Here is a 25,876-nt window from a genome sequence, read left to right as displayed (position 1 = left end):
ACAATCATTTAATACTTCCATGATCAAACTGGGTGCATATCTCTAAGATAGCGGACTTTGGGGCAAGTGTGCCATAGGGGCAAGTGTGCCACCCCTGCTTTTTCTAAAAACTACAATGTTTATTTTCTCTTTGAGTTTAACAATATGTTCCCTTATAGTTCACAATACATTGATCAAAATATGATGAAAATTGCTCTATTTTTCACGTATCTATATCGACTTGTGCAAAGACAACAAAATTTGAGTGGATTTTTATAAGATTTCGTTGTTTCAAAATAGCATGGTGAAAGGTAAATTATCAACAGATTTTTCTAATGTACTGTACATCGTGAAACTATTCAAATCTGTAAGTTATTGTGGCATTTGAACGAAAAAAATATTTAGTTTTACATACGAAATCCAGTTTGGTTGAAATGTATAATTATTGGGGCAAGTGTGCCACCTACTTGGTAAACAAAATTTGTTGGAGTGAAATTTATAAGAATGTAAACATCATCAACTAAATCATAATAATAAACCAAAACGAGGCACCTGTAGTAGTTTCTGAAGTATAATAGCGGAATAACTGACATGTTTGCCCCCAAAGTGATTTTTCTCAAAATATTCAATAATAACATGCTTTTCGGCTTATTAAGTACCGTATTACATATCTACATTAATATTTTACCGTTATTTAGTGCTGATCTAGTTTAATATTAGACATATTCGCAGTAATATAAGGGTAATACATGTATTGTATTGAATGGAGACAAAAATAACCATTTTAGTTATTTGAATTGAGTAATAGGGAGTTACGCATATTTTGAACCTTGTTATAAAGCATCCCCTTATTATGGTAAACTTGTCTTTTTTTCTAATTAGCGATTGGCGTCTACTTGGTTAGTAATATTAATAGGAAATAAAGAAAATTTCATTACAAGTAGAATTACATGCGATGTTCATTCGGTGGACGTCTTGCCCCATATGGGTGGCACACTTGCCCCATAGTGTCGAAAAATAGGTTATTTTGGATGGTTTTTGAGAAGCTCCAAAACCAATACTTTTTTAAATTATTTTCTTCTTAAATGGCACAGTGGTTATGAAAAGATGTGAAACTAACTTCATGAGGCTAAATTGTTGAATTTCATAAGCTTTAGGCAAAGTTAGAGAACAATTTGCTTAAGGTGGCACACTTGCCCCAAATTCCGCTATACAGATTATCAAGACCCGTTGACCCCAGTATTGCAAGTTCTTCGTTAATCCATATCGTTAATCCAAAAATCAATGGCATTACGATAGCTTCAAAATTAAGATTTTGCAGGGTCAAGGCATTGAAAACCAGAAATATTCAAATATGCGTTCAGTCAGAATGGACCAAGTGAAAATCTTGAGTACCGACCAAAATATGCTGCTCCAATAAGCGGGTTCTAGGACATTCCATACATACACCATAGAACTACCATAAACTTCTATCGGACTCAAAATATGCAATAATCAATCAGTTTATTGCTTTTCAACACTTGGTCCGCTCTGTCTGCACAGAAATTGTTGCAATTTCTGACCACCCATCAAAATATGATAAATGGCCAGAAACCAAAATCAAATGCATCGAATCAAGTAAAATTAATGAATTCCTAATTTAGTACTATACCATTTAATTCCACTAGATTTTGTATCCTTTGACAGATACGCGTATTTCGACCTCAACTGTAAGGCCGTCTTCAGTGTCGTGTACTAGACTCGACACTGAAGACGGCCTTACAGTTGAGGTCGAAATACGCGTATCTGTCAAAGGATACAAAATCTAGTGGAATTAAATGGTATAGTACTAAATTCGGTTTTTTCATCTACTTATAGGTATTCTACTAAACAGCTCGAAGATTTATTATTATAATGAATTCCTATTGATATATGAGTAGAAGAATCATTCGATGTCGAATGATCTGACAAATCTCTAGAAATATTTTTAATTTCCTCGCATTTCTCAGTGCGCTGATCATTTTCGCTGTTATGGTAATAAGCGCTTGGTCCACTCTGACTGCATACTTTTATCGATTTTTATTGATCATCCAAAGTAAATTTATTACATATCACTCGAAGTTTACGAGATTTATCAAATCTGATCAAAGTGAAATGGACGTTAGGTAATTTCGCATCTAATGAAAGAAAAATTCAGTTTTTCCAAGTTTTGTACTTGGTCCACTCTGACTTAACGCCGACCATATAAAAGTGATTTTTTTCAATAATAGTTCAATACCTCCAGCAGTCCTCAATACCTATCGAATACCAAAATGAAGTATTTTTATTTGTTTTGAACATTTTTTTCAAATACCATTATAATACCAAAATCAGGTATTGACAACTGAACAATACCTAATTATGGTATGATACCAAAATATGGTATGCATAAGTTATTGCGAGTTATTCTTTCCTCCTCGGGTCGTGGTGTGAATTTTTGAAGGTGTCTGGGTTCGATTCCTCGTCGATTCAAGATCTTTTCGTAATGAAGACTCCTTTGACTTCCCTGGTCATAGAGTATCATCGTACCTGCCACACGATATACGTTCATGGTTAAAATTATCCGAGACTCGGCATTTTAAATTGAGTGTGCATTTAAAAAAATATGCATAGCTGTATGTGTTTGTGATGTTCGATTGCACAGCTGCAGTGTAGCATGATTTCCTGAACAAAATAGTAAAATATCATAATCAACTCTCAAGCAAACAGAAAATAATCATATGTGACGTGAACCAGTTTTCATCAGCAGAATCATATCGGATGAAGATTGAGCAATCATTTCCAATTGTTTTAAAGATCAGTAAGTGTGTCGAAACATGAAAATAATTGTGTATTTTTATGAAAACGCAAGTTTTCAATTTTATTCCATACCGTTCTAGTGCTTGCACAGCCAAAAATGAAAAGCATGGTGGAAATATCAGCATTTCTGCTAATATTGTCTTGTCAGTATAAATATTTGAAGCATTTTCATATCATCAGTGACATGACACGAACACTAAAATGGCCTGGCACATAGTGCAGACTAAGATCTCAAGCTGTATTTTCTAATGGTATATTATCTCCCTTTAAGCCTATAATATCTGGTGTTCCCCAAGGATCAGTTCTTGGACCGCTTCTGTTCTCTTTAGTTATAAATGACTTGCCTTCTGTACTAGATTTTGGCTCTGTCCACCTATTTGCAGATGATGTTTATCTATGTTCCAACGGAACAATTGATATTCGTAATATGGCCGAGAAGATCAACCACGACTTGTATAAGATCGTACAGTGGTCACGAAAAAATTCACTACCAATCAGTCCATCTAAAACGAAAGCAATGCTCTTGCTCAAATTGAAATCTCCTCCGAATCCTCCTTCTTTGAATATCGATGGGGTTGAAGTTGAGTTTGTGAGTAACTTAGGAGTTGTATTTGTATTTTTTACAAATTGAGGTCGTGTATGACGCTTTTCAAAATAATTAAAACTAAAGCTCCAAACTTCCTATTTTCTTAACTATCACCTCTTAGAGGCATACGTACAAGAAGTTTTTACGTACCACGGCATAGTTGCTTCTATTACGGCCAGTCATTCTTTGTAAGAGGGATCGTGAACTATAACAATCTTCCAAATAATATTAAATCTTGTGAATCGACCACTCGTTTTCGTAACAATTTAAAAGGCAATGCCGTACGTTACGAAGAGTTAGAAAATAAATAAATTAAATAATAATAAAATAATGGAGAGGAAGATGCCTAATTCAAAAATTTTTGGCAACTTTGTGAACTTTTGACTCGCCAAAGTTGACATTACTACTTAAAATACTAATTTGATGCTTAGACCGCACCTCTTAATACCTCCTATCGGTACCAACTGTTCCATTTTTGAGAAATGGGAATTTGTTTAGGGAGTTGCTGTGGAGAAGCTAAGAAGGTTAACGTAAATACACTCTAATAGGTCTGAATGTATTTTCTCTAGGGGTGGGATACAGGTATTTCGTCCGGGCTCAAAATCCTAGGTTTAAGCGTCTTTACTTGCTCTCTGGAACGAACTAAAATAAATTGAGAAAAATATAGAAAGATAAACCATAACTTATTGATATCATCCATTGAAATGTTTAAAGAAAGTTAAAGATAATGATAACAAGGTTATTTTCATCTATACATTCTTGAACAGTGTTTATGTTGTACAATAAAGAGGTCAGAACAATTAAAATCAAGAAACCAATATTTTTGATTTGTGTGTAGCTCAAATTCCCATTACATCTGAGTTTGAAATTATGACTCCCTAATTTTTATAATGCAAGAAATTTGAACCCATTTTGATTAAATTTATCGGATTTCATGTCAATAAATCCATTTTAATTTGAAAATACTACAACAACAATTTAACACTCCAGAGATTTGACACCGTGACAATTAAATGAGGTAAAAATACAAAATTTAACAATTTAGAATAAACCTGAAAAATTATGTTATTGGGATAGTGGCGTAATAGAAAAGTTAAACTAGTAGAAAATGTAAGTCTAAAAAAAAAACAATACTTTTAAATTTTTACATACACCTCGATACAACATTTGACTCAAATCTGCTGGCCTACATTTTGTTAATTGGTTTTAATTATTTATGTTTGTTAAGGTTGGTTCTGGAAACTTGCTAAAATTTTAGTTTTTTTTTAGTAAGAAGAAATTTTCATAATAAAAATCACATTTGCATTATTTTTTCTTTAAGACCTGCTGTTGGCGTTTTATCCTTCGACGCTTGTTCTTGTTGTGCAAATAAATATTTTGTGAAGATAATATAACAGAATAAAATTTTTAATTGCATTTCAAGGGTTGCCATTGGTATTTCGTACCCATTCTATGCCCTGAACATAGGTTCAGAATTAAATGTTTATAATTCATACAAATAAAATCAATATTGCTTTGATTTATGTGAAGCTAATGTGTGCTCATATTACAGTGGATATCAAAACGATCTGCCAAACAGTTTTCACGTAGCACTGGAAAAACAGGGAGGTGTTATGTCGATTGGGTGTATAAGCCGAATTATTAATCAATCATCCCACATTTGGATATCACGGGCTGCTGAAAAACTTTGATGTTTATGCCACATTTGTGTATTCTGTCGCTTTTACTAGGAGCTTTGAGTTACGAGTTATTACGAGTTATTTTTAACTAATTGACCGAACACTAGCGCAACATAGCGGTTTAGTTCCATCGGATGTATCTTTAGTTTCGCTTTCTCGATAACATCTTAATCTTTCAAATCATTTTATTTATGTTTGCAAGATTTCACCACCGCCGAATGGATAAAATCTGATTTCATGATTTACCAAAGTGCTACTCAAAGGCTTACAAACTAATGGCAGCATATTAAATTCAAACATATATTCTGTATATGACGATATATATTAGGAACATTTAAATATTGAATAAAACGCACGTCTCAGTACGTGTAACATGTTCATAAGATGGCATCAGCGTAACAATAGCTATATTTCTATTGAAAATTCTAACCCAGTAAAAAACCCATCTGACCCAAGTGACTGAATTACAATCAGCTACAAAATTTTCTTTTTTCTCTCTCCCACCTTTTCCCGATCCCATGCTTCCATCGATAATTGGAATTATTGTCCATATCTAGACGTGGATCCTCAAGTGCTCGAAATTCAGCGCCAAAATCTGATAACCCAGAAAATCCTCCAGCGCTACCTCGAGCGAAGATTGCATCCAGAGCGTAAGCCCCAGATCCATGTGCCATCGGTGGACGAAATCCTTCCGAAATCGCCTCCTCCCGGCTCGGTGCGAGACGTTCGCCAACAGAATACCACATTAAGTGGCAATCCATTGCTGAGAAGTACCGCCTCTGGCAGTCGGTACAGTTTATTTAACGATTACAACAGCAAGCAGTACGATTCGTTGGACGGGGATGAAGAATCGATTCAGCAGCAGCAACGCCAGCAGGGACTGATCGGCGAGGACTACGACGATTCCGAAGGGGACTTGGAGCAGTATGAGGATCTGGGGGGCTCCTTGGATAATGATCACATTGACATTGAATCGTTGCAGTCGGGCGAATCGGAGCATGTCGATTCGTTCTATCGGGACAAGTCCTACCGGCAGAGAGGTAACTATTTTCCTATGCTAACGAGTTTTGTTTCACATTTGTTTGGCCACTATTAGAGCGATTGATCTGCTAAAGAATTTCAAGTCACTTGAAGGTCGGATGACTATCTGGTAGCGGTGGTATAATGGTGGAGGAATTGATCTAGTTATGTACTGAACACATATTCTATTTTAACCCGCAAATACCCAGGAAGATCTAAGTTAGTAAAAAATGCTATAACTTGGTGACTTTCTAATATTTAAAGGAAAAAATTACTTTCATATCAATGGGATTAATTATGCTAACAAGTGCATGATATCTCTCTCGTTTGTAACCTCCGTCTTTTTCTGACAGCCAAAAATACATAGCTTGTTTTTTGTTATAGTCTAAATCATTCAATATATCTTTTCCTTTTATATATAGGGAAAGTGTACCAGTTACGGCCATAGTGGTTTCCTATTTGGCCATATGTGAAATTTGGATAGGTTTCATATTTTTAATATTTTTTAATCTTTTAACGTCAAGATACATTCTTTATCATACTCATAACTGGTACACCTACCCTATTTCTTAAACATTACTCATTTATATAAATAAAAATTGAATGGAGATTGTATGTCACGTATTGGTTTGAAAAGGATCTATCGGATTTTGAAAATTATTTCATAGTTATGCTCCTGAAGTGCCCTCTGACCTTTGCTGATTAGGAAGCAAGTGCCTTTTTTCTCCGGAAAACCTAAGGACGAAAATATCATTGCCATGATTGTTGCATTCAATTGGTATTGCATCTGTTATAACAGGTACTCCTAACTAACACAAATCATGATCATTTGTCTTACTCTTACGTCATGTCACGTATTTTGTTTTGGATTGTTGTGGTCATGTTATTATAAAATCATGTTATTATTAATTACGGAATCAAATGGCGACACTCACAAATATTTGGCAACATTCGCACGTTCAACCAATCATCTTCAAACTTTCAGGAAGTAAATTAAAACATGTTATGAATACTTTCCCATGTTTGTTGCATTCAATTTCAATTCCATATCCAAATGCACATACTTTTCTTTTCAGGCTACTCAGAAGGTCCTGTTCGCTCAAGTGTTGAAGTCTTCATAGGCTTCACCGAAATTGAAATCCATACGCTGCATAAATTGGTGACGTCTGTGCATCTATCTTTATACCGAAACAATAGTTTAAAACGTGTATAAAAGCATATTTACTATGACAAGAGATATGTGCGACATACTATATTTTTGGCAAACTTGGTTTTCTGAACAACATTTCAATGTTTTTGAATGTGTAGAAGCATTCATAAAATTTAATTCCTACCAATCGATTTTGCATCAATCAAGGTTAGCTAGCACCGCGATGCTCAAATACTAACGACTGATCATTGATCATTGATTGGAACGATTGCATTACTCCATGGACTTGATTCAAACTAGCCAATGGTATGTGGTTTCATACACCTTGGAAAATCACCTTGTTCGTTGGGCATTCCTTTTTCTACATGTAAATGGTCAAGCCAGGCTTTTGTTTACATGGGCATATGAGTCTAGCAAAATTATTTGACGGCGTTGCTGGATGGCACGATCGTGTAGCATATAATTTAAATCAATTCGACTGTCGCCGCTGGTCACAAAGAAGTCTATTTTACACATAGACATGTGCCACAACAAGTATCTGTCAAGGTAGTAGAAACTTACATCGTTATTAGCTCACAATGAATAAAGTGAGATTGAATGTGTTGTATCAACAAGTGCTACGATTTAAATATATGTTTCATGCCACAAAGGTCAATGTTATCGATAGTAGATATTTCACTTGTTCATGAAGACATATGCGAACTGGGATTAAGCCTGCATTTTGGCGTTGGCATTGAAAGCTTCACATTTACTAATTAGCAAGTTTTTTTTCATGAACGATACAATTCAATGCACAATAAAGAACAAATTCATTGCGAATACCATTGATACCTAGATTACACAGCCTTTGGCTAAGAAATTTCGAAAATATGGAGTAGATTTGGTTTTCAGCAGTAGGAGTAGTCAGCTTAAACCTAGATTAGGATCAACAAAGGATAAAATTAATAAACTGAATAGAGCAGGAGTATACAAAATTTCATGCCCCCATTGTAATAAAATTTATATAGGACAAATAAAACGAACTCTAGAAATCGGTGATGAAATTTAAAAGTTTGCTGTGAAGGATTTGCTTGCGCTACTGCTAGCTAGATATACAGCTTTTTCCATAAAGTATTTTTTCTCTCAGTGTAGAGGGATCAAAGGCATAATGGACACATTAAGCAAATCTTATTTTAAGATCATTATATTTTCAAGTTAATTAACTCACTACGTGTGGTAAAGATGGACAAGCTATGGGTGAAATTATGAAAAAAATCCACATGCTCGGCTGGGATTTGAACCCAGGACTCTTGTATGCTAGACGAGCGCTTTACCAACTCGCTCGTTAATTAATTTAATAATAATGCGGATTGGATTACCGAACAGCTCAATATAAATATCAATTTATATTAGAGTGTTACTGCCTCTCTGTAGTAGTCATGTCGTCACTTGAGTGAGAACGACACGTTGATAGCCTTCCCACATCTTTACTCTTCCACAATACAGTTGTTGTGGAAGCGATGTCGGTACGATAGGCAAACAGTTTCAACACTAAATAAATCGTACTCGCTCTTTCCGCGTGTGTAGTGATATGAGATGGATGGATATGGGTTATGGAAGGGGTCCGCGTGGCCAGTATGGATTTGAATTCTAAACTTGTAACCAACTCATTTATTGGGTCACCAAGTGGCTCGGTAGCTTAGTTGGTAAAGCGCTCGCCTAGCATACAAGAGTTCTGGGTTCAAATCCGTGCCGAGCATGTGGATTTTTTCATAATTTCACCCATAATTTGTCCATCTTTACCACGCGTAATGAGTTAATTAATTTAATAACCATGCGGATTGGATTACCGAACAGCTCAATATAAGAATTAATTTATATTAAATTTTCAGTTACTCTCGGCTTGTTTCCAAGTTCGTTATTAGTACGCTATGTTGCATATACAGTATTGGACAAAACATTCGCAACTTTTTCCAATCATGAGTTCAAAAGCAGTAGCAGTTTTTCACGATTTTTATATTTGTAATAACTTAATATATTGAAGAAATACCTTCATGGTATCTTTCTAAAGTCATAGATTTTGACGAGATAAACAAGTTTGCTGAAGACAGATGTTGTGTAGGGCTATCAGATTTTGAGATAAATATTTTTGATTTTTTTTGTCGAATACTTCACTTTAGTAAAATAACACAGCGCAACAAAAATGACATTTTTGCGTGTCTCAAGGATGAAATTATGTGTCTTTAGTAGATTTGGGGTTGCTGAATCTGATGCCGTTCTCAGAAATTTCCCAGCACGTCACAATTTTTAGCTACAGGTCGCCAAAGTTGTATAAAACATTGATTTTATCGATGTTTACCTAAAATTTGAAGTATATTTTAGCAAACTTTTTTGTCATATTATCCATCTAGCATGCAAACTTTCATTTTAGATGTATTTCGATTGAAAATGCACGATTAAATTTAGATTAAACCAAATTTTTCATTATGCTTGTAGTCTCCATACTAAATTCTTCGTTTCTCTTATATGGCAAAATACAATACTTTTCTAAACCATCAAAAATAACTTTTCCGGGTCAAAAGTATTACAAAATTTGATGATAAGTATTGCTATACATATATAGTTTGAATTCTGTGGCAAATTAAGTAAATAAATTGCCTTACAAGCTGGCAAACTTGCATGCAAGTTGGCTGAAATAGTCAATTTTCGCATTTTCAACAACCAATACCTCAAAAACTAGACGTGCTTTGATATTTCTGTAAACGCCAATGGATTCAGCAACCCTTTATTAAGTAAATAGAGGTATTTTGATGCTGGAGACAAAAACGTGTTCCGCAGTGTAATTATTACATTTAATTTAGTGATTGAAAAAAATATTCAAAAACATATGTTGATCTGATATTCTGTGAAAATTTCATTCGAATCAAAATCATAACAAACGTCAGATAACAAGATATAAAAAATAGGTCGAAAACAAGGATGGTAAAAAGTGTCGGGGAAAAATGAATACTTTCGTGGAATTTAGTGAGAACTTTATTATTAATGTGTGCCTAACGTTCTGATATGTGAAAAGGCTCCCTTTCTATCACATAAGTAAGAAAAAGCTTTTCTTGGTTGGTTACTTTACTCTAAAATTACTTTTTTTCATTGTCTTGCTTATAAACCAATTTGTAGCTGCGAAAACTATAATTTCAAATTTCAGAGAACAATTTGAGTTAAACATTAACTTTTATACCGTTCATATACAAGGAAGATTTCACACAGTGTATAAAATTCTAATGAAATATGCATGTTCTCAGAGAACAAAAAATTTTCCATTTCGCCCCTTGTGTTCATTATGCCGCTATTTTATTTTAATAGCACATTTATTTTCCAAAAAAAAAATTGGAGACATATTTTAAATTAAATGCACCGTCTTTATTTTCAAATTATTAAAATCCTTTTCTTAGGTATGTCCTTCTCAAAATATGGTCAAGAAAATCCGAAAATTTTGGAGAAATGTCGTGTTGGATAGCTACTTAGTAATTGCTAAGTATCTATCTGATATAGGTTTTGAGCTGGAAGTGCTCTATATTGAAATGAATCCACATGTACAGGGTTGTTAAGTTATCACAATCGTCCGATATCTAAATGTTGACTCGTTAATAATCCTATTCATTGCAAGCGCTTATTTCCGTCGTATCAAACTTTAAATGTTCTATTACGGCGAATATTCAATACAGATTCATTTTCCAAGTGTAATTTTGTGAAAGCTGTTATGATTCGTCCTTTTGTTCATAAAAAAATGCAATAAAGCTACTGTGATAATATAAATAACTCCAGTTCAATCATCCATTTTTTCACCGAAATCGCATGGACGAAGATGCGCCAAGCAAAATCTGATTAGCGAGTCACGCCTCATTAAAATTCAAATTTCATCCTGACACCTGTATGACTTACTTCAACGGGTTCTTTTTTTTCTTCTTCTTGGCATTCTCTGTCCCACTGGGACAGAGCCGGCTCCTCAGCTCAGTGTTCTTATGAGCATTTCCACAGTTATTAACTGAGAGCTTTCTTTGCCTAAGTTGCCATTTTCGCATTTGCATCGTGTGGCAGGTACGATGATACTCTATGCCCAGGGAAGTCAAGGAAATTTCCATTACGAAAAGTTCCTGGACCGACCGGGAATCGAACCCAGACACCTTCAGCATGGCTTTGCTTTGTAGCCGCGGACTCCAACCACTCGGTTAAGGAAGGCACCTTCACCGGGTTTCAGGGTTTCACTACGGAAAATCATCATAAAGGTATCTGGGGTAATATGCATCACCGGGGCAAAACGACTTTTCGAGGTTTCTATAATATTCTAGAAAAATTGAGACACTTTTATTGAAGTTTGTTTCGTAAAATAATATGTTGAGGATCCCAATTTCCAGTCCTTGACAAAAAATTGTCCTCAATTTCTTCGCAAATACCCTAAGACAACACCGTAGGACGTTTTGCCTCAAGTGTGCATATTACTCCAAATTCCTTTACATGTTCACTGAGAGATTTCATTCCAATCACACACTGTAGAACTTCTATAATCCACGAAGTTTTAAGAAATTCCCTCAATGGCCGCATATAATTGAGAACGTAAACAAAGTTATTTCATCGTCTGAACTGATAAAAAAAACTTGTGCACATCAGTGTATTACATGATGTTTGGCGTAGTTCCTTTGATTATAATGTGAAAGATTGTTTTCGCTGCACTGCGAGCAACTGTGATAACTAGACTTATGTTGGATGGAGACAACGATAAGTAATAATTTCATTGTATTATTTCCGACAAAAGATCAAGATATATCAAAAAAAAATTTCACAATGAGAAATACATCTTGGGAAAGCATTATTTGTAATTGGCTCTTATCGTATTTTCTCTGTTTTACTATGAATAAAATCAAAACTGAGGAAATAACAGGTTCTCACTTATCAATGCTTAATACGATGGAAATCTGCACATCACCAGTGTTTCAATAATCAAGCGATATAACAAGTTCAACATCAGTAAGTCTTAATACGAGAGACGACAATCGGATAACTTAAGTTGTTACTATCTGGTATGAAACAAGAGTTGAAATAATTAATAATAATAATAATAATTCGATGATTTTTTTTAATTTACCCCTGTATAAGACACCTAAGCCGTTAAAATCAAATATATAAAATAATTGGGTTTATGCAATCTTCCTATCCATTTTCATTCCATTTCAATGTATGTACGCTTTTGTTTCATATAAAAATAGATTTGGGAATCAATACAGTAAAACCTCCATGAGTCGATGTTACTTGACTCGATATCGACTCATAAAACCATCTGAAACCAAGCATCTTGAACTTTTGTGTACCGTCGATGGGGGTGACAATGGGTCTAGGGGGTGAGATTGGGTCAAAACGGAAAAATATGTTTTGTGAAATAATTCAGCTAATAACGCTGATATTACTAAAATTTATAATTCATATGTTAGGGAACATATTATTACACATAATTCATAACAATATACAACAATATACAAAAACTACTATTTGTGTACTACATCAATAAACTTGCATGTTGAAACTAGATAAAATTTACAACATAAAATTTCTCCTGTACAAAGTATCACGCATGTACTCTAGCCTCTATCGTTGTATTAGTGAAATGTTGAAAGTCTTTTCATTACACATCACAGGTATTTTCCGGAATCTGTTTGATTTTCCCACAAAAAAATCATTTTTTTCGGTACGATGTCTAAAACATTGAAAATGGGGGTGAGATTGGGTCAAGCAAGAACGATAGTAAATGAAATTCCAAGTCCACTTTTTTGACATTTTACGGTGCCGGGTGTTCTCTTTTTTCATTAAGATGTGTTTATTCTTTTCAAATACAGCATCTCTGAAACATCAAACAAGTCTACTTGAGTATTCCGTGCATTGAATAACAATACAACGCATTTTGACAACTTCTCAAACCAGCAACTGTGTTTCGTGCGCAGCAACATCGTTAATTTTTATCAAAAGGGTGTTTTTTTTCTAAATTTGATTATTTATCAGTGTTTTCATATTAAAGAAACATCTCACGGAAGTACAAATGAGTTGGATCGCTGACATACTGGGATTATGACGTTAACTTCTGCCTGAAATTTATTGATCGTGGAATGTCGCACCAAAATTTAACTATTTGCGAAGGTTTAAACTAATCACTGTTTCAGTACACCTTTGGGGAAACTGAATGGGCTTTATAGCAATGGGGATGAGACTTTGAAGACAGTTCGAGGGAAAATTTATGTAAACTTGACGATAAATGTTGGGTTTATAGATTTTTTCTCATAGCTCTTCAATTTTCAGTATAATCTTTCTTTTAAGTGAGTTTATCATACTTGTGAAACATCTTAGATATCTTTTTGTCTTGTTTGCATCGTTTTTTGTCAATATTTTTCAGCTGTGAATGGTTTTGAAATCATATTCTCAAAAACAAGTTATTTCAATTATAGTGACCCAATGTCACCCCCTCTATGGGGTGAGATTGGGTCATTTTTCATTCACTTGTGGTGCCGCTGTGAATAAATATTTGTCTTTAATTTTTCGAACAGTTGTTAATGTACCATCAAAGTATATACACACCAAATTTGAAGTTTATTGGAGTTAAATTGCGATAGTTATTCAAAAAATAAATCGCACATATCCCTTTTTGTCCCATTGTCACCCCCAACGACGGTACCAGAAAATGGCTTCATATATGGTGAAAAACTCGTTGTTGCTCTGAATAATTATTTTTCGTCCATATATTACAAATTGCATACCGTGTATCGTCAAAACAATGAATATATATTGATTTTCGAGACACTAGTGAAAAATAACACCTGCACACAATCTCTTTTTCCGAAACTTTTAGACAAAAGATGAAATACCATTTTTTTACTATTGTTTCTTTCAATGTGGTTCAAAAAGACATCATAATTTTAAAATATGATTGTTTGCAATCATTGTGTGTTTAATATTGATATTTCATATTCATTAGTAGTATGTTTATGGATAAGGCGATACGTAGATTTTTTTATCGGATTCGAAACATTTGTAATTCCTGATTTTTTCTATTACAAAAAATCGAATATAGCATATTCATCGGATATACAATTCTGAATTTCCAAACGATGTCCGGTATTGGGTGCAGTCTGGTTTTTGCACTACTTGTTACAGAGATCTTATTTTTTGGCAGAAGCTCTCTTCGGGACGCCTTTAAAATGTTTAAAACATCCTCAGAACAAGTTCCAAAGATTTTGGAAATTTACAAGAGTGCGTCCAGAAAATATTTCCTGGAATATTAAAAAATCATGTTTTTCTGTAAGTGATAATTTTGATTTCCTCCTGGACAAATAGGTAGGACTCGATTATCCGGAGACTCGATAATCCGGTGACTCGATTATTTGGGATTTGATTATCTGGAATTTTAGACTCAATTATCCGGAATTTGTTTTTTGATGTTCTTGTTTTTCAATTATTTGTTTTGCATAAATCTGAGAATATTTGGTATTGCAATACAGAATACGCATGGTTTTTCAGTTTTGAACGTATTTAAGAAAAGGAGGGTTTGAAAAAGTTGTTTTTTTTTTGTATGCTGATCAAACATTTTTTTTTCTTGTAAAGACCCCTACTGTTTCTTGAAATAATTTCTGGTTACGCCACCACAACGTACATGAAAAAAAAAACGATAAAAGATAATATTGAAGTTCTATTACACAGCGCAACAAAAATGACATTTTTGCGTGTCTCAAGGATCAAATTATGTGTCTCTAGTAGATTTGGGGTTACTGAATCTGATGCCGTTCTCAGAAATTTCCCAGCACGTCACAATTTTTAGCTACAGGTCGCCAAAGTTGTATAAAACATTGGTTTTATTGATGTTTACCTCAAATTTGAAGTATATGTTATCAAAATTTTTTGTGATCTTATCCACCAAGCATCCAGAAGAGGACTTAAATTATCGTTTTAGATATATTTTGGATGAAATTTCACGATTAAATTAAGATTAATCCGATTTTATAAACATGCTTGCAGTCTCCATACAAAATTCTTCATTTCTCTTTTATGGCAAAATACAATACTTTTCTAAACCACCAAAAAATAACTTTTCCGAATCAAAAGTATTATAAACATTGATGATAAATATTGTTATACACATAAAGTTTGAATTCTGTGGCAAATTAAGCAAATAAATTGCCTAACAAGCTGGCAAACTTGCATGCAAGTTGGCTGAAATAGTCAATTTTTGCATTTTCAACAACAAATATCTCAGAAACTAGACGTGCTATGATATTTCTGTAAACGGACATGGATTCAGCAACTTTTAGTTAAGTAAATAGAGGTATTTTGATGCTGGAGACAAAAACGTGTTCCGCAGTGTTATCGAAGATTTCAATTTTTTTCTTAGTGTTTCGATTATTTGGAGGATTCGATTAGCCAATTAATCAAGTCCGACCTTCTTCTTCTTTTTCTTTCTGGCGTTACGTCCCAACTGGGACAGAGCCTGCTTCTCAGCCTAGTGTTCTTATGAGCACTTCCACAGTTATTAACTGAGAGCTTTCAGTGCCAAATGACCATTTTCGCATTTGTATATCGTGTGGCAGGTACGAAGCTGAGTCCGACCTGTGTTTAGGAATAAATTTTGCAATTTTTGCCAGGTATTACCCTTATATTTTTTCTCAGGATTCCTCCATGTATTCTAAAAGGAATCCCTAAAGAATATATAAGTAATTATTACAATGATTCCTGGAATTCATCTAGGAGCTCAGTAGCTTCAGTTATTACTACTGGGATTTATCCATGCATACCACTATCTGTTGGAGGAGTTTTCGTGTAGTTCTCCGGAAAACTTATGTAGGAATTTGTAGATGAATTCTTAAGTTGTGCTTAAGGGAATTCCAAAAAGAACCCATTAGAAAATTTCTGTTCATTTTTCCTAGTCGTTCCTTACCCGACCAGAACCACATAACAAGATAATAACACATTCCTATCAGCAGCAGTTAAAAATAACAGAAGTTGATATAATTTTGTTATCAAAATAGCTTTGTTCTCAACTTGTTATATTTTTTGTAACAAGATTTGTTATATTTTTGACATCGCATTTATAAGTTTGTTGCAAATACCATCCGATGTCATATACAGTAACATAGTTTGTAATAATTTTGTTATTTTGTAACATCCTTGCAACACATTCTGTAATAATTTTGTTATTATTATAACAGGGTTTGTTATATTTTAGTTTGGTTTGGTGCAAATTTTGTTAGAATTTTTGTTATTTTAACTACTAACGGTACATGTTTTATAATAACTGGTGATATAAAAAAATCATATCAGGGGAACACAATCTGTTATAATCTTGTTTCTTCCTTCTGGTCGGGTAACCTCTCTACCGGCAGCTTCATTTTTTACTGCTAAAAAAATATTTAGTTTGCGATAACTTTTTTGTTTCTCGATATTTTTGCACCATTTTTTCACTCTTCTAGTTTGAGAATCCGTGTAGATAATAATAACTGGTGATCTAGTTTTGAAGATATTTCGATGTCCCTTGGGTGACCGACATTCTCCATATAAAATGTCTTTGGTGGCCATTTTGTTTTTGATCAATCTATCAAAAAGTAATATGTGTACTATGCAATACCAGGTAATAAGAAACTACCCTGAAAAAATCATACAAATCGGTTCAGTATTCTTGGAGAAATCTGAAAATTACGATATGATGTTTATTAAAGTTTTCAAGATCTTTATTTGTCCAGCGTGGTACCAGAAACATAAATGCTCATTACTCAAAGACGACTCCACCAAATTGCTGCATTTTTTCACAACATACTCGCATAAATGTGTCATTCCGAGGAGTGAAAATCCGAATACGATAAAAAAATCTGTAGCCTGAGATATTTACGTGAGTTATGGCTACACGTCGGTCCCCAAAGGAATTTTGGAATATCCCCGGAGCAGATAATCAATAATGACATATTTCTGAAACTAAAAGAGTTTTTTGAGAACTTGTGAAAGAATGGCGTAAAAAATCTAGAAACAAAAAAAAATATCGCGATTTGAATATTTTTTAGCGGTAAAAAATGAAGCTGCCGGCAGAGGGGTTAAGAAACCTTTGGAGTAATTTCTGGGAGACAATTAAAAAAAAAAAGGTTATTTCAGAGACATTTTTGGAAGGACCTTTTTTTCCTTGTGTACATTTCATTAAAAATCTTTAGACAAACTTTTCAGGAAGAAAATCCAGGGGGAGTTCTTTATGGAATTCATGGAATGATTTGTGGTGCAATTCTCGAATAATTTCCAAGAGTAGTGTTGAAAACGATAAAAGGAAATACCTGAATAATTTCTTGAACAATATTTAGAGCTGAAACTGTAGAAAAATTGTTTAGTGTGTAAGTCGTTTTAATCTATGTTGCTTATATCTCTTATCTACGACCAACACATAATCATGGAAGTACGGAATAAGGAAGTATAAATTGCACTTCATGCGTTTACTCGTGAATTATAAAACCATTTGTTGCGAAATGTGTAGTTGACGCTTAGATTATTTCGCCAGAAATCACACACCACAGACAGAATGAATAGCCTCAAATTACAGTCTCCGGTTTTCTATTCCGGAACTACCGGACAACCTTGACCAGCTAGACCAGTTACGCTTAACTGGAAAGCAACTCTGCATAACGAAACGTAAGCACAACCTGCAAGGCAACCTGCATCCCGTTTCGTTTCACACACTCATGTTACCGTTAGACTTCAATACAGGAACCGGCAAAATTCGTCTTTTCATCACGCGATGAGACATTACCTTTTCAACACCTTCTGTGAAACATGTTATGGTTACACAGTGCTAGTCGGTGCTCCGCCGCACAGTGGTCCTGGTCATAGCAAACATTACGCTTAGTATTTTACAAGTTTCGATCACGAAGAGTGCCGAGGAACCAGTTTTAGGGTCAGATTCTGCTTCGGGTATGTTAAAATGAACCATCTGATATTGTAGATGAATGTTTGACTTTCTTTTTAACTATTGACATGTTTGGGAATGGGGTTTTCGCCAGATTTGTAGATAACTGGACCTCTGTGAGCCATGGGCGTAGTTGCTTATGCTTGAGCAATAGTTCATTTGTGTGGGAGCACATCGTGTGTGGGTTTCCCCAGGTATTGCACAGAGGGAGGAAGAGGTGACTAAGGTTCAGTTCAATTTATATGATTTTACTTAACAAGTTGAAGACAAGCAGCACACGCCGTGTAATAACATCTATAGAGGAAAGTGAAAGTAATCATCTCGTGTAACAGCAATGTACAGGTTCAGTGGACACTGATTACCGTTGATGATGGGAGGAGGAGGAGGATGTTGGGTAATAATGATGAATGTTCAATGGATAGTGCTGGTGAAAAGTGAACAACTAACACAGAAATTGCATGCCATTGATGTGGGGCAAATGGTAAGCATGTGAGTTAGTTTATCGGTGTGGAGCTTGTTATTAGCACAACTCAATAATTACTTGATCAGTACAAAAATTAAGTATGAATCAATGAAGTTCATCATTCTGTTGTTGCTGTTTGAACACGTGCCTTCGATTTTTCGTTGGACTTGTCAGCGAAAGCTAGTAATCCTTCTTGGATACCGTCTTGGGTAAAAACCTCTCAGAAGGTCTCTTCTTCTTTCGTTTAGTCACTAAACATGATTGCAACTACAAGCAAAAGGAAGGGTGAATCTCTGAATTCGCAACTTCCTTGATCCGTTTTATAAACGTTAGGAGAAGGCAATTTCAACGCACTTGCGATCCTGCTATAAAAATTATATGGCAGAATCTGCAAAAAGAAATTAAAAAACATTTTTCTCATTTAAGAAACAACAATTTTGAAAATAAAATTTCATAATTGGACCTTGGCTCTAAGCCCTTTTGGAAATCATCTTACATTTAAAGAAAACCCTCAGGAGCCATTTCCGGCATTGAAAAATAAAAATAAATTACTACTAACCATTTTCGAAAAAGCTCAAAAACTATTTACAATAGTTTGAAAGCTATCACAATTTCAATTTAGGACTTACTAATCCAATTGAAAATCAAGTTACTCAGGACTTCAAAAAGTATTCTCAATCAAAAGAACGTTTTTTTTTATTCTTGGAAGACTTTGGAAGAAGTAAGAACTTTTATTCAAAAATATGAAAACCCTTGGTGATGATAGAATTTTTTACATCCTCATCAAGAAACTTGCAGAGAGTAGCGTATCATTCTTGTTTGAAATATGACATAAATGTTTTCAGTTGGCGTATTTTTCTGACAAATGGAAAAATGCCAAGTTTGAACCAATTGTTAAACCTGACAAAAATCCTGCAGAAGCTTTTTGCTATTATCTTGTCAACTTACTTTCCCCCATCAGCAACCTTATTGAAAAGGTTATTTTGAACAGGGTGATGGTCCACATCAACGAAAATTCAATTTTTGCCAATGGACAGCTTGGACATGGACATTAGACCACTCATATACTTTTACATATAACATTTGATTCGTTCCAACGAATCTGAAGGCTATTTTACTGGTCTTGCGCTTCTAGACATAGAAAAAGCATTCAATAGTATTTGGCATAAAGAATTGATTGTAAAAATAAAAAAAACTAATTTATTTAAAAAAATGCTTTTTGCAGAGAACAAGAATCTGTTTTAGCTTTTCATTAGACAAAACATGTAACGCGGCTGCTGCCTGTTTGACCATTAATTTCAAACCAATTACGCTCAAAAGTCAATATCTGAGGAAACCTTGTTCAGCTGAAAAAAAAAATCAATAAACCCATATGTGACCACCTCTGCACATTAAAAGCTCCCACCAATCATCATTTTCTTCTCCGATTACGTTGATTGATTGATGAAAAATCTGACACATAATCATTGCTAAAGTACGACGACGGTTGATGCTGCCTTAGAAAAATCTATTGAGACATTTTTCCTCGCTCTCGGTCAGTGGTTACAGGAAAAGATGAAAACCTATGACGAGGCTAACTATAATATAGCATTTCTGCGGTAGATTGTCAAGATTGGCATCGTTTGAATGACGGTCGGACGGGGGTCCATCAGTTGACAGCAACCGGCAAAATCGCTTTAATGTAATCTGACTCTGTCTCGACCTCAGCTTTAACCCATTGACCAATAAGTAGTATAACGTCTATGCAGCAGGCACTTTATAGGCACTTTTGAGTTTATTAAATTAATGTAATTGGTGTACCATAAATATTGCACTGGTCGTCTTCCTGGTTTGCTATGAAGCTCAACTGTGATCCTATCAGTTTCTCCACCGCTCTGTTGTTGCTGGCTTAACGTCTATTATTTAAAATGTTTCACCATGGTTATCTAACAATCTTGAAGGTGTTGAATTTTAACGTAACTTAAATATGGTACAACTAGGTTTAAATTTAGGAAAATTCTGGTTGTAAAATTCACTTTGCATGATTCTGACAACGCTTTAATTGACAGAGACTTTAAAGAAACATCAAATCATATTCAACGCAATTTTAACATTATATTTCCATTTTCTCTTATGTTTTTTCACAGCATCCCAGCTCTCAGGTACGTACCCAAATTATTTACAGCTACCGAAGGAAACATCACTTTAGCCGTATTGATGTTTAGAGATCAAAGAGAATTACGACCCTTATTCATCAGTGATGCCCTCCACACACTTTTCGTGTTCACCATATCTTTCTCTCTCTCTCGAGGCCTGATACACTTTTCACCAACCAACAAAACCGGTAGCTAGCCGACTCTTTTGGCTCTGCGCCGTAATTGCATAGCTACATTTAAATGCCGAGCAATTTATACGATATTCACCAGATTTTTCCATGCATCAGACGCTTCCATTAGATCTCAACGTGCAGATTGATTCCCCTGTAATAGGCACCGAACGGATTATGCTCGCGTCGGTTTGCGCAAAAGCATAAATCTTTCGGTTGCAAAACCACTGCTTATTGATTGAAAATGTTGGAGGTTTAATGATGGAATTCTCGTCGTATTTATAACTTTGTCACATAATATGATCTAAGTATGAAAATAACTATTACATCATATGGTATTTTGTTCACGTTCAACCTAACAAGTCGCACGCACGTTCAACGTTTTGACTCATCTGCTGTTAGGTTGCAATTCACATAGACATTGAACCTATCTCATATATTGTTGGAATTAGGGGAAATAGGGGCATAATGGACACGTTAAGCAAATGTTCGTTTTAAGACCATACAATGGCAATGTTTTTAATTTACCCCCGGCTAGTTTTCAAATTTGATGTTAGTACGACGTGCTACATTCGTTCATGATGATAATAATCATATCATATATCAGAAAAGCGAGATAGAAAATTAGGTCGAAAACAAGGCTGGTAAAAAGGTATCGGGGCGAAATGAACACTTGCATGACATTTAGTGATTCTAATATATTTAATGACAGTTAATCGTTCCTATATGTAAAAGAGCTCTCCCTCTATCATAATAGCTAAAAAGAACCTTTCTGGGTTCGTTACTTTGCTCAAAATATAGATTCTTCCACGGCCTTGCTTATATGCCAATTTGAAACTGAAAAAAACTTTAAGTCAAATTTTGAAGGAAAATTGGAGCAAAAAACAAACTTTTATACCGTCAAACATTTCAAATGCAATACAGATTCCATGCAGTGTATGAACTTTTGATGAAGATAGATATTGAGGGGGTGTCCATTTCGCCCCGTATGTTCATTATGCCCCTAATCCCCCTATACCAATATTGAACATGTGATTATTTGATCTAATCTTCGATTTAAAAACGTATCTTTGGCATCTTAATACAAATCTACACTTATTTTATTGACTAAAATCATAGTCAGTGAGTTTTAGTCCGCTCACGACATCCATTTCCGATGAAAATCGTCTTCTAGTCGATGCGTATTCTAGCGGTGCTTGACATTATTTCTCACGCTGCTCTTTCCTGTCGAAGTCGATCCAAGCAACACAATTTTGTTTGCGAAGCCTGGGTGCTCAAAATGGGAGGCGATCAATAATTAAAGCTCCACACTATTATGTCGGTCTTCAGTTTTGCTCCCTCTCAATACTTTTGCTGATTCGATCACTTCGATGGTTATTAGGATTGCAGATTGAAATTGGTCACAGGTCGGTACCTAGCGGTATTGCTAGCGTGAGAACTTAATGATCAACCGGTATGTGGTATTTATCATTGTTTTATTCGTTAGACAGATAACTTATTGTTTCAATGTTTCAATGTGTTTTACATAATTATAGAATAGTTTCACTGAACTTGGATGTTCAGCCATCAATTTTGTTCATACATCTGTTGCTTTTCAAACTTAATTTACTAAACATTAGTATCTGGTTTATAAAGTATTTAAATTTAGCTGCATTCATTACTAAACGTACCAAGATGAATCTGTCGTTAAGAATAGAACAAAACTGAGAGAGACTCGCGAATTGGAAAAATATCAACGTCATATGCAGCCCAGATTCCACTGTCACGAAACGTCAAATACGGCCCATCGTTTCTATGGCTGAGAAAGTGAAATGTATTGCATTCAAAATAAACTACAGTGAAACCTTCATGAGTCGATATTGAAGGGACCATCGACTCATGGAAATATCGAGTCATGGAACAGCAATCCTTTGGAAAGCTGTTTCTAGGGACCATCATAGTTCACTGAAAGTCTATAATGTGGCTTAAATTGTAATTTGTCCCAAATGGCGTGGTATTTAATATATAACGATTTTACTTAGCATCGTATAAACGAGTAACGACTTTATGATTAGCTTTTAACGTTAACTACGTTCATTTTTTTTGCATTTTTCTAGTTAACATCTAAACAGATAACACTGAATCAATAATTTCACCCCACAATACTCGGTTCGTGACCGCATCTCTCCATCCTCGGTTCTGCCCCAATCGATGCGTGCGCACTTCATCCGCCCACCTAGCTCGCTGCGCTCCACGCCTTCTTGTACCAACCGGATCCGACGCGAACACCATCATTGCAGAGTTGCTGTCCGGCATTCTTGCAACATGCCCTGCCCATCGTATCCTTCCAGCTTTGGCCACCTTCTGGATACTGGGTTTGCTGTAGAATTGGGCGAGCTCGTGATTCATCCTTCGCCGCCACACACCATTTTCCTGCACACCGCCAAAGATCGCCCTAAGCACCCGACGTTCGAAGACTTCAAGTGCTTGTAAACCCTCCTTGAGCTTCGTCCACGTTTCATGCCCGGAGAGTACTTGAGCATTTTGTACATGGTACATTTGGTGCGGGTGTGAATCTATTTGACAGCAGTTTCTTGTGGAGGCCATAGTAGGTCCGACTTTCACTGATGATGCGTCTCCATCACGTAATTGTCAGCCGTTAGCATGGATCCAAGGTAGACGAACTCGTCGACCACCTCGAACGTATCCCCGTCTATCGTAACAATACTACCTAGGCGAGCCCTGCCGCGCACTGCCCCACCAGCTAGCATGTACTTTGTCTTGGACGCATGCACCACCAGTCCAACTTTTGCTGCCTCGCGTTTCAGGCGGGTGTACACTGTACAGGTCTACAACCTTTTCAAATGTTCGGCCGACAATATCCATATCATCCGCGAAGCAAACAAATTGACTGGATCTCGTAAAAATCGTACTCCGGCTGTTAAGCCCGGCTCTCCGCATAACAATCCTTCAAGCGCAATATTGTACAACATGCACTAAAGTCCATCTTTGTCCTTGTCCCCGGCGGGATCCGAACGTGTTCGCCTGAAACCTTCACACAATTTTGCACACCTTCCATCGTCGCTCTTAAAAGTCTCGTGAGCTTCCCGGGAATGTTGTTCTCATCCAAGATTTTCATAGCTCTACGTGGTAGTATGCCACCTTGAAATCGATGGGTCCTGGTATTCACGACATTTTTGGAGAATTTACCGTACAGTAAAGATCTGGTCCGTTTTTGATCGACCTTCAACAAAGCCGGCTTGATAAATTCCCACAAACTTGTTTACTACAGGTGACAGACGACGGAAGATAATCTGAGATAATACTTTGTAGGCCGTATTTAGAATTGTGATCGCTCGGAAGTTCTCACAATCTAACTTTTCACCTTTCTTGCAGATGGTGCATATTACCTCTTCCTTCCACTCCTCCAGTAGCTGTTATGTTTCTTAGATTGTGCCTATCAGCCGATGCAGACAAATTGTCAGCCTCTCCGGGCCCATCTTCATGAGGGCAGCTCAGATACCATTCTTACCGGAAGATTTATTGTTTTTGAGCGGGTTAATGGCATCCCTAACCTCCCTCAAAGTGGGGGCTGGTTGGTTTCCATCGCCCGCATTACTGACGCATCATCCGTTGTCGAAATGCTGCTTCCACCTTTCGATGACCTCACGCTCGTTCGTCTAAATGTTCCCATCCGTATCCCTGCACATCTCGTCTCGCGGCACGAAGCCGTTGCGGGATGCGTTGAGCTTCTGATAGGACTTGCGTGTTTCTTGAGACTGGCACAGCTGTTCCATCTTCTCACACTTCGTCTCTTCCAGGCGGCGTTTTTTCTCCCGAAAAAGACGGGTCTGCTGTTGCCGTTTCCGTCTATAACGCTCCTCGTTCTGCCGGGTCCCTTGCTGCAGCATGACCGCCTACACTGCATTCGTCTCCTCCAGAATCTGCCTACATTCCTCGTCAAACCAATCGTTCCGTTGACTCCGTCCCACGTACCCGACGTTGCTCTTAGCTGCATCGTTGATGGCTGCTTTCACTGTTCTCCAGCAGTCCCCAAGAGAGGCTTCATCCAGCTCACACTCTTCCGGTAATGCATCCTCGAGGAGCTGCGCGTACACAGTTGCGTCATCCGGTTGTTTAAGCCGCGAGGTGGCCGTCGATACCGTACGTTGTTAATGACGGAGGATTTTGGGCGCAGTGTCACCATTACCAGATAGTGGTCAGAGTCGATGTTAGCGCCACGACAGGTCCTGACGTCAAAAATGTCGGAGAAAGGTCGTCCATCAATTAGAACGTGGACGGTTTGTGCGGCGAAATCAATTAGTCGTAAGACGTTTTCATTCATCACGATTTTGACGTCGCGGCTTGGGCAGCTGTCGTACTCGCGTTCGAGCTGCGCACCGTATCTCTGGTAGATGGTATGGTTACCTCTAAACGTTCGAACTATTGATGCCTTTCAACACACTTCCTGTAACGCTACGATCCAGAAGCCGCGGTCCTTTAGCACGTCGGCGAGTATGCGTGTGCTCCCGATGAAGTTGAGTGATTTACAGTTTCACGTACCGAGCTTCCAATCACTAGTTCCTTTACGTCGCTGTGGTCTCCACCGATTGTCCCAGTTCGTAATCTCTCGTTGATTATTCGTTGCTTAATTATTTTCAGGCTGGCTTGCAGGGCCTAACACCAACCCCCTAGATTTTCAAAGGACCATTCTCACTTAATGTTCGGAGGACCATAGTGTGCAGTTTAGCTTCGAGTTCTTCTCGTACGATAATCAGCCGCCCCTGACATGGGAAGCAGACGCTGTTGTGAGCCGCTCCTAACATGGAGTACAGACGCTCCAGGTTTGCAGAAGCAAAAGCAAAAGCAAACCCCCTCTTCCCTGTCAACATACGACCAGAGTTTCCATCGGGGTTGATTACTCGATCTAAGACTACTCGTACCCCG

General features: G+C 36.4%; 1 protein-coding gene across 10 annotated transcripts in view; it reads left to right on the top strand.

Moving 5' to 3' along the window:
* Positions 1–25,876, top strand: part of LOC5575057 (collectin-10) — a 188,147-nt gene that overhangs the window by 73,729 nt on the left and 88,542 nt on the right. For 8 of the 10 annotated variants that reach the window (XR_002500167.1, XR_002500168.1, XR_002500166.1 and 5 more), the window contains 2 exons: positions 5,619–6,101; positions 20,772–20,786. Coding sequence is in view for 3 of the 10 variants with exons in the window: in XM_021843164.1 (XP_021698856.1) it covers positions 5,619–6,101; positions 20,772–20,786 (498 nt within the window). In the remaining 7 variants the exon portion in view is untranslated. The remainder of the gene's footprint in view (positions 1–5,618; positions 6,102–20,771; positions 20,787–25,876) is intronic. The other 2 variants (XR_002500170.1, XR_002500171.1) reach the window with 1 other exon arrangement.

This window comes from Aedes aegypti, chromosome 2 (genome assembly GCF_002204515.2).
Source record: "Aedes aegypti strain LVP_AGWG chromosome 2, AaegL5.0 Primary Assembly, whole genome shotgun sequence".
Taxonomy (NCBI): Eukaryota; Metazoa; Arthropoda; class Insecta; order Diptera; family Culicidae; genus Aedes; species Aedes aegypti.
Note: the sequence above shows the minus strand (reverse complement) of the source record. Positions and strands in the feature narration are given on the sequence as shown.